The following is a 14,125-nucleotide window of genomic DNA, read 5'->3' as shown; positions in this document are numbered from 1 at the left end:
ATTTTCCTTTGTTCTGAAATACTTATTCAGAAGTGAATGAAATTTTTTATATGTCTTGAAGACAATCCTCCCTTCTGTTTTTAATATCTTCCCATATACATATATCTATATCTATATCTATCTATATATCTATATATATATACACACACACATATACATGTGTGTATGTATGTATGTATATCTGCTCGTGCATAAAGTTTTTAACCTGAGTTTTATTCTTCTCCTGATCTTTGATAATTTTAATCTTTTCCCCCCTTATGTGCCATTTCTCACTTTCTCCCTTTTAAAGGAGGTCTCCTCAAGGGCTATACTTCAAACTTTTTGATGGCTAGAGGAGCCATTTTTTAATCTATATTAATTCTACATCTATGAGCCTATGAAGGACACTTCAGGTATAGGAAGTAGTGTAAGTAAAGCTGTAGAAATGAATGTTGTATACATTTTTTTAATGAGATGACACAAGACATGCTTGGGGAAAGGAAAATAATAGGATATAGGGCTAGGAAGGTACAGAGGAACTATATTGTGAAGCATCATTAGCCCATATACCCCATACGTATATTGATGTACACATGTTTCTACACATATGGACAAACACATGTAAAAGACACAGAGCTTTATTTTCTTTCTAAAAGTTTAGTACAGCTTTACAACTTTTTTTTTAACTTGATAATTGTATATGTTTAGTATTGTATCTGTAAATTTTTACTCCAACATACTATCACTTAGTTCTATAGCAACATTAAAAAATGGATTTAAATATATGGATTTAAAAATATGGATTTAAATATAGTTATATGCCCATATGAAGTAAATAAAGTATCAGCTGTGTGAGAACCAAACTGATGAGGGTCTTTTCATTTTTCTTGATCCTAAAATGTCTCTGTCCCAACTATCTCAGTCTCTTCCTCTTCCTGTACTGGTGAACCTTGTGTCTCTCTTTAAGTTGGTGACATGATTTATGATTGCTGACTAGATACTGGAGCTTCTAATTCGGTTTTGATGTGCAAACCAGATTATGACTGTATTTTTATTGGATCTCTAAATGATGTCAGCACATCCACAAATTGTTTTCCTATATGGAAACTGTTGGTTGTCTCTCAGTAGAGCATTTTTTCCTTATGCCCAATTCTTCTATCAACTGTTAACTTGTGATCTTTGAAAACGTAGAGCCACTATTTCCTGCTGCCTAATGGATCTCTGTCCTTGCAACTCTCTGAGACTCCCTGTCTTTGTCTCCTATATTGATTCAGAATGCCCAAAAGACCCCTGATAATTGTCCAGGGATTCCATCTGACATCTCTGATTCTCCATGGGCAACTTCATCCTCAGACTGTTAAAATTGTTAAAATCCCTCATCCCTATCCCATCAGAATTGAGGGGGCCTTCCCCTGCCCCATCCATTCCTCAATATCCTTTTTTCCAGGGAGGCCATTGAAGGTATTACACCCATTATTGACTCTCTGAGGGATCAAGGATTTATTATTCCATGTAAATCCCCTCATAATACTCCTATTTTCCCTGTTAAGAAACCCAAGCCAGGCCCTGATGGCCAGCCTGTCTATCACTTTGTACAAGACTTGGGCATTATTAATGCTCAGTACCTGATTGCCTTCACCAAGAAGAACGCGCAATGGATGTGGATTCCTCTGGCTCAGGGGTATGTAGAAAGCCCCATCCTGTTCAATCAAATCTTACAATAGGATTTGGCTTCCATTACTTTCAAGGACTCCTCTGTGGTTCCTTATGTTGACGATCAGTGTTGAGGTCTGTCAAAGTGTCAGGTCACCATCTTCTTCTCCAACTTCATCTGAGGGTTCATAAGATTTCTGCTGGCACTCACTCTGTTTCCCCAAGGCATATACAGGCTTTTCAACAATTGTTGGTTTCCAGACCAAAAGACAATTCCACGCTATTTTGGGAACAGGTGGATGTTGCTGCTACTGGATTCTTTCCTTTGGTGAGATCGCTAAGCCTTTAGTTTTCCTAACCTAACATTTCAGAACCTTTGCAGCTTGAACCAGAACGTCCTACTGCCCTTGCGGACCTCAAGGAAGCCTGATTATCAGCTCCAGTGCTGGGACTTCCAGATTACAGTGAGTCTTTTTATCTTTTCATACATGAACATAGGGAGGTGGCTTTGCAGGCCCTCACTCAATCCCTTAGACCCCTTCCTCACCTTTTAGTGTACTATCCACTCAGCTGCCCGGTTTGCCAGCGGTAGTAGCCACCATCCTGTTAGTTGAAAAGGGATGTGATTTGGTTTTAGGTGCCTCACTCGGAGTGCAGCACCCCCGTGAAGATGGAGCTCTATTGTTGAGACACAGCACTCAAGCTTCCTCCGATCAAAGAATTGCTAGATATGAAGTGACTTTATTGGGCAAAGAAAATGATTCTAAAGCATTATTTGATTCTCAACCCAGCCCTATTACTTCTTGATATATCTACCTCAGAGGAGCCTCTCCACTAGTGTTTCTTTGTTGTTGATATGGCCTAGACCCCACAATGACCTTTCTGACACCGCCTTGCAGAACCCTGTCCATATCCCATATACTAATGGTTCCTCTTTTATGAGAGATGGCATCTACGACACAGGCACTGCCATAGTTTCTGATCATGACACTGGACAGCTTCTCTGCCACCTAACCTCAGCACCCAAGCTGCAGAATTAATTGCGCTTACACAAGATTAACATTTGGCTGAGGTACAAAGTGCATCCACCTACACTGACTTCCATTATGCCTCTGGAGTTTGTCATGCTGTTGGGATGCTATGGTTGCAAAGAGGTTTCTTGGGTCCTGGTAAGGTCATTGTCAACGCATAATACATCAATAAACTTCCATCCACCCTACAACATCATAGTCCTCTGGCTATTGTCTATTGTCCTGCCCACACTAATGATACCGATCCTATTTCAAAAAGTAACAATCATGCTGACGCTGCTGCAAAATTTGCTGCCATCAAGGGTTTCACCTATGTGTTTCATCTTTCTGTTCCCGATAATGTTGACCTCTACCTTACAATCACTCTGAAATTGCAAAGTGGAAATAGCCTTTTCATGCCAAGCAGGTATTTGGAGTCTGGATGACTATGGAAGGCAAACCACTCTTCCCTTGGAGTTTCTATCACCAGGTATGTCTGTCTGTCCATACTAGGGGCCATTTTGGCACACAAGGGATTGTTTGTATGGTTAGAAGGGCACGGGTTGCCTTCAGGGTATTACCCCTGTTGCTGTGTCTATTTGTCCCTCATGTCCTACTACATTTAATCAACTTTAATCAGCTTCATTTTCAGGGGCCACCGCCTACCTTACACTCCTTTTGAGCACTTAAAATTGATTTCATATATATGCCTGAGATGGCCATTACAAAGTATGCCTCATTGTAGTTGATCAGCTGACTCTTGGATTGCGGCATCTCCTGAGGTTGTAAAGGCCATAGTGAGTCTCATGGCTAAAATTATTCTCAAAGAAATTCTGTACTGGTTTGGCTTTCGTGCCTGCACTGACTCAGACAGGGAGTCTCGTTTCACAGACACAATCCTCCCCCAGATTTATACGTGTCTCAGGGTGACTCCTAGGTTTCATACCCCTTGTCACCCACAAAGTTTAGGTCAAGGTGAATGTATGAACAAAGAACGTAAGACCGCAATTGGCAAACTGCACTGAGACACTCGCCTTAAATGGCCTGAAGTACTCCCCTTTGCTTTATTTCATCTGCAAAGCACACCAAGAGAGGAATTACGTCTTTCTCCTTTAGAAATGCTTTTTTGGTTATCTTCCTATAAAGGCAAAACATTTCTCCCCATTATCTAAATCTAAATCTAAATCTAAACATGAAAGAGAAATCAATAGGGATGGGAAAATGATACTTGTAACTCCTAAAAATTTTCCTATTATTAGGGCAGTTAGAAGGGGTATATATAGACAGAGGGTATGGGTGTGAGCTGAATATGATGGAATGATTATCTAAAAAAAAATAAAATTAAGGGGTGAGAAAGAAGAATGCACTGATATAAAGGGAAAGGAAGAGGTAGAATGGGGCAAATTATCTGACATAAAAGAGGCCTAAAGAAGATTTTACAGTGGAGGAAATGGATGACGGGGGATGGGGGAGGGGAGTTCGAGAACCCTTCCCTATTGTGCTTTAAGAAATGATAAGCAGGATGCTCTCAGAAAAATCTGGAAAGACTTACATGAACTGTTGCAAAGTGAAATGAGCACAACCAGGAGAACATTGTACACAGTAATAGCAATATTGTATGATGGTCTACTGTGAATAACGTAGCTATTCTCAACAATACAATGATCCAAGACAATTCTGAAGGACTTATGATGAAAGATGCTGTCCATCTCCAGAGGAAAAAAACTGGTGGATCCTGAATGAAGATCAAAGATACTTTTTCTTTACTTTCTTTATTTTTCTTGTGGGATTTTTTTTTTGGTCTGTTTTCTTCCACAGCAAGACTTACATGGAAATGTGTTTTGTGTGACTGCACAAGTATAACCTGTCAAATTGCTTGCATTCTCAATGAGGGGTGGGGGATGAGGAGGAAGAGAGAGAATTTGGGACTCAAAATTTGAAATAAGAATGTTAAAATTGTTTTTTACATGTAATTGGGAAAAATAAAATATTAAATCATATCTACCAGAGTGATCCTGATCAATGAGTAGTACTCATTAGTATGGAAAACAAAATTATTTTACAGTCAGAAGAATCCATTGACTCTGGGTATCCTAAACACCACCTTTGAAGGGGGCTTTTACATTCTTTGCTTTAGTAACTTGTATTTATGACCCCAGAAGGAAAATAGAAGATAATAAACCAAGGCTAATATCACTGACTCAATTTTACAACAAACAAGCTATTTTCAAATTTAATGGGATTTTTGATATCATCAAATTTAGGATTGTATCATTTAAGGCTGCCACTCCTCTTCTGAGTTTCTATTTCAAAGTGTTACCAAGAAGAAAGGTCCTAATGATATTGTATACTTAGGAGATTTGAAGATGTGTAGATTCACTTTCACTTTTACCAAAAGACACCTTTTTGTCTGTGCTAAAACCTGCTTCTTTGATGGCATTAGAGACAAGAAATTTCAATTTCTTTGGCCAACCTTACTATAACAGCTCTAGGTGGACCAAGTATCATGCAACCTTTAGGATAAATTTATCACCATAAGAATAATTGAATCTTTGGGAGAATTGAATATCCCCCTTCAGAAGTTCCTTGGGGACTAGTTACCCTAGGATAATTTTTTTTTTGTTTGTAGCAATAAAGCTTCTCTTCCTCTGAAATGATATAGAATGTATGGGATTGCCTATTTGACCCCACCAATGTCAGTCTTTAATCATAACATAAGACAAGTGAGAAAGAAAACTACCAGAAATTTGGAAGCATGGTTACTTAAACATCAAAAAGCCATGGTTACAATTTAAAATCCTGTGAAAGAATAGGAGCTGAAAGAAAAGATCCTCTGGACCCTATTTCCATTTGTAGGGGTTACAATACTAGAATAGGCCGATAGGAACCTTTCACTTGAAATTGAGAAACTTGCCTGAGCCGCAAGTGAATGCATCTCTTCCCTCCAAATTGAGGTCTATTATTTGGCAGAAATGGTCTTACAAAATTGTATGGTCTTACCTTATTACAGCTTCGCAAGAAGGAGCCTGTTATGATCAATCAATCTTGTTGTTCCTACATTCATCGATGAGGGGTGGGGGTGTGATAAGCCTTTAAGTAATCCAACAGGTTATAGCAGAAACGCAATTGCTTAAACCAAGTGACTCCTGGTGGAATCCTTCCTCCTGATTCACTTGGATGCAGGGAATGGCATATTAACCACTATAGGTAAATGGAGTCTCTTTGTTTTATGCTTCATTATTATTCTTATACTCTGTATTAGCTGCTCTTCTAAACTATTCAAAAGGGTCCTTCCCAGTGATCTTTTCTTGGTTCATGATGCTGATGAGTATATACAAAACCTTATAAATTTGGCTTATTGATAGTGATCCATGGTGGGAGGGGACAATCCCTCGCCACCAACAAGGGTGAAAGGGGAGAATTGTGAGAACCAAGCCAACTTCATCTTGTGAACACTGACTCCATTTTGTGAACCTTCATTTTGTTTTTTTTTCCTGTAAATCTCCTGATTTGGGGAACCCAATTCGCTCACTCTCCTGTCAACCAACTCAGAAAGTCCCTAATTTTTCCTCCAATAAGAAATCAAGTGACCTAATCCTAAATCCTGTTCTGTATCCTGTTTATTATTTTCTTTAAATGTATAAAAATTTGTGCAAAATCTGTATTCAGAGTCCCTGTGCCTACTTGAGGGCCTTGGGCTTGATTTGTTCTGCATCTGCAATGCTTTACAAATAAATCACATAGCTCAGACTTTGTTTCCTCAGTTATTATCAATTCATGCATGACACCTGGTATACAGATGTTCTACTGTGTCAGCAAGGTGTGCTTTAGAGGCTCTTCCGTTAGCAATGATGGTTTTGTTGCTTTCACTCCCAATCCTAGTTATTGACTAATGGGTAGAATTCAATGGAGAGCCAGCTGAATAGGGTCATGCAGTCAGTGGCAGATCATGGAATGGAGTAAAAAAATGTCTTGTTGACATTCAAATGCTGTAACCAATTGAACTCATCAATCAAATGAAGTGTATACATTTCATGAAGAGAATCACATCTAAGTCTGTTTATTTAGGATTCAAAAATAGTAAAGTAACAAGGGGAGTCATTTTTGTACCCCAAAATCATTTATTAGGGACTTGAAAAGACATATCTCATATGATATTGTTAAAGCGATCAATTAAACAAGGTTGAACTTACAATAAAACAAGAATGCCACCCACATGATTGGATGTTCTCATGTCTTAGTTACTCAGACAGTCCTCAGATGGAATTCCTGGTCAGCCATCCCAATCTCCAGTTTTCCTGTTTCTGAAGAAGTGTTGCAAAGTGAGGCCCCACACAGGCCACAGACCAGAGTGATGATTTCAGCAGTTCTTGAAGTTTTCCTTGGGATCACGACAGAACTAAAATAGTCATGCTTTACCCATTTGTTGACATATTTCAACGTTACTCGTAGAATGTATGTGCAGACAAAGCCAAGGCAATCAAGATTAGAAGGAAAGCAAGAAGCTGGGAAACAATTTTTACTGCCAGTGTTTCTGATAAAGGTCTCATTTCTAAAATATATAGAGAACCGAGTCAAATTTATAAGAATACAAGCCATTCCCCAATTGTTAAATGGTCAGAGGATATGAATAGGCAGTTTTCAGATGAATTTAAAGCTATCTATAGTCATATGAAAAAATGCTCTAAATCGCTATTGATTAGAGAAATGCAAATTAAACCAACTCTGACATACCACCTCATACCTACCAGATTAGCCAACATGACAGAAAAGGAAAATGATAAATGTTGGAAAAGATGTGGGAAAATTGGGGCACTAATGTATTTTTGGTGGAGTTGTAAACTGATCCAGCCATTCTGGACAGTAGGTATTAAATTTGAGAAAATACTACAAAATTTGGCATATTTACTCACCCTTGTAAATAAAACTGTTATCTTAAATCCCTTCCCTCTCTCCCTTATCTCCATGCAATAAGTAAAACTAAATATGACTGAATTAGGACTATTAGACTCCACTGAATTCCCATCCTTATCTACCTGAGTTCTCAAAAGCTATGCCAGGAGAATACAAAGTCCCACCAGCCTACAAGAGTTTTGGGTATAACCACAGCAACAGATTATGTCTTGCCCAAGGACCAGCCTCCCCCATGTGTTTGAATATGTACTTCACTTCAAATGTTTGGCTGCTGTGTAATTATTTTTTTTTCTGGTTCTACTAAATCTTGGTGTTCCAAGGATGATATGAGTCATAGGGATGAAAGGGACCACAGAAGCCATGTAATCCAATCCCATTTAACAGGAAACGGTCACAAGGAATTTAAATGACTTGCCTAAGGATACACAGGTAGTGTCAGAGGCAGGACCGAAGGGCTAGAATTTGACTCAGTTGCATTACTCACACTCATAAAACCATAAATTCTTGAAGGAGAGTGAAATCCGAAAGGGTTTTTAAAGGAAAAAATTGCAGTCATAAAGCAATCTGTCTTATAATGTTTCTATCTTTGAATAATGTCAAATTTTCTGTTGATTAACATAAACTCATTTTGCATCAACATCTGCTTTTTAAAGAAATAACCAGGGGATATGCTGGAATCAGCTGTAATGGACCTGTGCCTAAATTTTCAGTATGAGTGAGCATTTATACCTCAGAAATCAGCAGTTGCTACAAATCAGACCTTGATTTTATTGTTTTGTTGATTGTTGTGAAAGGATCAGTATTTTCCTGACATAGCTTCCCTGATTTCCTTCCTCCAAGCAAACTGACTGGCCCCAGGTTCTCCAACACCGCTTCTGGACATGGGGGCAAAAAAGGTTCCAACCATGTTGTGCCTCAAAGGCTTGGTGGGTGCCTGACACCATGCCAGTTTCCATACCCTGATGACATACTGACCAGACCCCTTCCAGATGGAGAGATGAGGGGCCTATCCAAAGAATCTAAGTGTCATTGTATCTTTGCTACATACCCCTTGCTTTGTTGAACAAGATAAATCTCCTTTGTTCAATGACTTACTGAGCGGCTCATTTTGTCCCAACATCAAACCTGAACTAAGAGGGTGCTGGAATTTAGAGCCACACCTAGACCAGTGGTGTCAAATTAAAATAGAAATGAGGCCACTATACCATATACCATATAGAGCAGGCCTGCACAACCTGCGGCCTGCCAAAGGATTTCAGGTAGCCCGCAAAAAATGTAGAGGATGTTTTCCTACATTCCTGGGCTGCCCCACAATATAGAGGCTGACATAGAGGCATCTATATACCACCTATAAGGATCCTTATAGACTGTATATTAATTTAGAAAACTACATGTTTATATATTTCTTTCTTTATTAATACATCAACACACTAAAATCAGATAAAAATGACATTTTAACCTGGTTTGTGCAACACAAGAATGACACTTCTGGTCTGGACTTCAGAAAATTTTAATAATGTTGATTAAACTGAAAAGTATAATTTCATACATTTTTCCTCAAGGCCTTATAATTTACCAGCACACTAGATGTGTGTGTGTTCCAATTAACATACCATTATATATACATACACATACCAAGGTTCCAACTAACATAGCATTATATATACATATGTGTGTATGTGTGTGTCTATGTAATGTATAATGGTATATTTGTTGGAACTTTGTTGCATTTCTCTTTAATTTGCTATTCAACAGTGAGTGAACAATATGGCTTACAAACAAAACACATTTTTCATAAGAACCAATCAATAAATCCAAATCATTTATGTGTTATATCTGTATCTTATATGATTCCAGCCTCTTTTACCATTTCAGAAAAAAGCCCTTTCTGACGGATCAAATTCTGAGGTGTTTCAAATTCTATAATTCTTCCAGAATCTAGCACAAGTATTCTGCAACAGGAAGAAACAATAATGAATAAGCAGATGATCAATTTTTCATCTCTGTTTTTCAGTCTTATGAATGTAAGGGTATTCATTTGAAGTAAATATATTTAATTATCTCAGTTCAAAAATCTAAAGTCACTACTAATTAACTTGAGTACGTTACACTGACTTTAAAGAAAATGAAACATACCTTTCTGAATCCATGACAGTATGCAACCTGTGAGCTATAGTTAGTATGGTGCAGTCAGCAAATTCCTTCTGGATGGTGGTCTGTACCAGGTTATCTGTCTCATAATCCACAGAGGCTGTTGGTTCATCTAGGACAAGAATTTTTGTTTTCCGAAGCAATGCACGAGCAAGACAGACAAGCTGCCTTTGTCCAGCACTGTGACAATAAATTTAGTTGTCATTTTGATGCTTTGGTAGATATCCTATCTCTTGGAAATCCCTTTTATCTTCAAAAGTTTATAATCTGACTACTTTAAAAAAAAACCTTCCTTTTCACATACATTTCTTTGCTTTGAGAATGATATAAAAGATTCACCTACTTTCCTTCTCATGTGAAGAAATTTCCTTTTATCCTGACACTAAATTAAATCTGTCTTACTGCCTTTGATACTGCTAGTACTATGGATTCTTAGATGCTGACAGCTTTAAGAAGAGTTAAACAGGGGGAAATGGAGAAAACATAAGCTATTTTATCTATTCACATTGTTCAGACTGGGGCTGCTACTTTGCATCTTGGGCTTCTTCCTTAGAAGGGGCTCAGGAAAGGAGTGCTATTGACAGCTCACGTGGACTTGTAGCAGCTAGAGAGTAGCAATGGACACTCAGCCCTTTTTTTTTTTTTTTTTTTTTTTTTTTGTTCCTACCTGAGGTTCTCACCACCTTCTGAAATCTCATGCAACAGCCTCTTGGGAAGAGATTGCACAAAGTCCTTTAGGTGACATAGTTCTAATGCCTCCCAAAGCTCATTATCTGAACAGTTTTCAAGTGGATCCAGGTTCATTTGGAGCGTTCCAGAAAACAAGACAGGGTCCTATGGAATAATGCAGCCCATAGAAATATAACTGTTAGCAGAGTAAGAAAATTTGAACAGCAATGTTAGCTTAGAAAAGGAATAATGGAAACCTAAAATAAAAAAAAACTAACAATTTTCAAATGTATGGAAAACAAAACAGTGAAAGAATTAGGGTAAATTATAAACTACATATGTAAATGAAATTTGTTACACATACATTTTGTACCCTGAACAAACTAACATTATATAATGTAAAACTATATAAACTAATTTACAATTAAAGATTTGTTACAGAAAATTGCAATTTGGCCTTTTTATAAAATATGTTCTCTGAAGAATATTCCTTCTCTTTGAGAGTTACAAGAGTTAATCAAATTAGTTTGGAAGGAAATTCATAGGAACAGAGATATATACCTACTGACACAATGACAGGTAATATACCTAAAATTATAGACATGCCTCAAATGTTCAGATAATTAGTATTATCCAGGCAACTTTCTCTAATGCGATGAGTAATTCGTTTGACTTTGTCGTCATCTCTCATACTTGTTAATGATTAACTTCTTTTGACTCTATAGACAACTAAGTAAAGTAAGGACAGGAAATCAAATAATGATGTTGTATTTTATATTTGATTCCATTCAGTAATTGATTGTGTTCTGTAGCTGCCTGAGTGATTTTGTTGCCTCTCAGTTAAGTTCATAAGTTTATGAGTCCAGAAGTTCTGTTTTCCTTTCTGAGTTAAGTTTACAAGCGGTTTCCCTATAAGTCACTTCAATGGGAAAAAACCCAGTTATTTCTATAGAGCCTTGCATAACCATCAACAATTAAGGGAGATCTGTTATCTTACAGGTGGGCACCGAGAAGTCTGTTATTTCTATTCAACTAACGAGCGAATGTACTCTATCCGTCAAATTAACCTTGTGTGACAGCAGGATGGAAGGAGGGGCTATTACCAGCCCAAATGTCCAGCCAATCATATTGCTTTTGCCACCTATGACACTTCAGACTTTGTAACCAATAATCTTGTTTTCCAACTGTGATGCTTCCTCTTCTTTGTTCTCATGTATTTCCCAAAACTGTAAGAAGGTTAGTAAGCCCTATCTCATGGTCTTTTGGCTGACTGAGGAGTCGAGGTACCCCTTTTATTGATAATTGCTAGTCTTACTTGGAACTTTGTGACTCAGTTTACCATAATTTTCAAACATAACACGACCTTGAAGAATTCAGAAGTGAATTATTGTAATTAAGAGCTATCCTAATACCATGCCCACTTAGAGTACTAAATATAATTGAAATTAAAATATATTCCTATTTTTTCTTTATTGTCTCTGCTTCTGAATTTCTAAAATCAAAGGATCTCATATGCACGCTGTTGATCAGGCATTTTAAATACTAAAGGAATGCATGCATTTACAAACATATATACTTCATCAAAAGTAATATTGCACATTATGCATGTATGTATACATATTACTTTTGATCGGTCTTTTTATCTGTACTTCAAAGTCAGAAGACTCTTAAATTTATACTTAATTCTGTTTTCCTTAGAGATGCCCCTGATATATACATATATACATATATGTATACATATACAAATGTGTACACACACGCATATATTTGTATACATATATGCATATATGTATATATGCACACATACATACACATATATAACAAATATAAATATTTTTATATATATAAACAAAAACAAATTGTAAAACTGGTAATTAGGGGGCATTACTTGTATTACAAGTGAATTCTTTACAAAAACAAGTCTATTTGCTCCTCAGGCAATAAATAGTTTTCGTTATGTGTTCGCAGGGTTTCATGAAACAGGAATGTGTAAAAGTTGGCTTAAAGTTTAACATAAAAAAAACCCCCAAAACTGAAGATCTTGGCAACTCCTCCCATCACTTCCTGGCAAATAGAGGGAGAAAAAATGGAAGCAGTGTCATATTCTATATTCTTGGGCTCAAAGATCACTGCAGATAGTGACTGCAACCGTGAAATTCAAATATACTTGCTGCTTGGAAGGAAAGCTATCGCAAATCTGGATAGAATACTACCTCAAGTCTCTCCCTACTCCAATCCATCCTCCATTCAGTCACTAAAAGTGATTTTCCCAAAGCACAGATCTGATCATGTCACTCCCTGCCCCTCCTCTCCCAACTCAATTTACTCCAGTGGTTTCCTATTGTCTCCAGTAGCAAATATAAAATGTTCTATTTGGCATTCAAAGCCCTCATAACCTAGCCCTCTCTTACTTTTCCAGTCTTCTTACACCTTACTCCCTGATATGTACTCTTCAATCCAGTGACACTAGCTTCCTTGTTTCAAGAATAAGACACTTACTCTCTTGGCTCCCAGCATTCTTTCTGACTGTCTTCCATGCCAGCTGCTCCAACCACCGACCGCCCTAGAATCCTTTTGTTGTTGTTCTTCAGTCATTTTCAGTCATATCTGACTCTTCATAACCCCGTTTGGGGTTTTCTTGGCAAAGATACTGGAGTTGTTTGCCATTTCTTTCTCCAGCTCATTTTATAGATGAGGAAACTGAGGCAAATGGGTTGAGTGATTTGCCTGGGTCACACAGCCAGTAAGTGTCTGAGGCCAGATTTGAACTCAGGAAGATGAGTCTTCCTAACTCTAGGCCTGACACTCTATTCACTGCACCATTCAGCTACCCCCTGGTTTCCTTTAAGTCCCAACTAAAATCCCTCCTTCTACAGATTCCCCAACTCTTTAATTTCCTACACAGCTGCTTTTTAAATAATGGTTTGTATTCTCCACCCCACCCCTATTATATTGTAAGCTTTTTGAGGGCAAGGATTGTCTTTTGCGTCTTTTTGAATCCCCAGAACTTACCACAGTGCCTTACAAATAGTATGAGCTTAATAAATGTCGATTGATTTTTACATAACACTTGCGGAGTTTGTAGAAGTATAGATTTTCAATGTTTTCAGATTCTTTTGCTTTTTCTTCCTTAGACTTAAATGACTTCTTAATTTCTGCTCTTAAATAATCTAATCTGAGTATAGGAAGGAAGGTGTAGTGTGTGTGTTGGGGGCGGTGTATGTGTGTTTGAATGATGGAGGGGAAATGAAGAGGTAATGGAAAACCCCCTCTCTAAGATTGAGAGACCACTTGGTTGAGTCCTGAGGGGTTATTACATGAAAGGTACTATGGTCGAGTGGTATGAGGTACTCTCTTGGAATCTACTTGAAAGCTAGAGGAAAAAAAGGAGGGGGAATTCTCATGTAGAGCACCACTGACATATCCAAAAAGATAATACCTAGTAGTTCACCTCCTTGGTCCATATCTGAGCTGGCTTACAAATTCATTCTACTAAACATAGGGGCTTTGTTTCAATTTAGGTTATTAAAATCTCTCTGCTTAAAATCACTCCCCTGAGCTGATAAGGGACTACTATTAAAAAGTGTCTCCAACATTCCTTATTATCCCCTCGCCTGACTTCATCTACTTAAGGAATTCCGTGTGGAAACTCCCTCAGCTGTAACTTCAAGTCTTAGTTACCTGGAAATTTTGAAGTTAAGATTTATCCACAGTTGCACAACAGTATATTTCAGGCATGACTTGAACTT

The 14,125-nt window shown here is 37.7% G+C and overlaps 1 protein-coding gene across 1 annotated transcript in view; it reads right to left on the bottom strand.

Annotated features, from left to right (window-relative positions):
- Positions 1 to 9,020: 9,020 nt before the first annotated feature.
- LOC114029289 (multidrug resistance-associated protein 1-like) overlaps positions 9,021 to 14,125 on the bottom strand; it is a 98,899-nt gene continuing 93,794 nt past the window's right edge. The window contains exons 26-28 of the mRNA XM_027843645.1: positions 10,375 to 10,541; positions 9,693 to 9,887; positions 9,021 to 9,508 (exon numbers count right to left, since the gene is read on the bottom strand). Coding sequence (XP_027699446.1) covers positions 9,400 to 9,508; positions 9,693 to 9,887; positions 10,375 to 10,541 — 471 coding nt within the window. The 3' untranslated portion in view covers positions 9,021 to 9,399. The remainder of the gene's footprint in view (positions 9,509 to 9,692; positions 9,888 to 10,374; positions 10,542 to 14,125) is intronic.

This window comes from Vombatus ursinus, unplaced genomic scaffold (assembly GCF_900497805.2).
Source record: "Vombatus ursinus unplaced genomic scaffold, bare-nosed wombat genome assembly UNPS02014924.1, whole genome shotgun sequence".
NCBI lineage: Eukaryota > Metazoa > Chordata > Mammalia > Diprotodontia > Vombatidae > Vombatus > Vombatus ursinus.
This window is presented reverse-complemented; position numbering and strand designations above follow the sequence as displayed.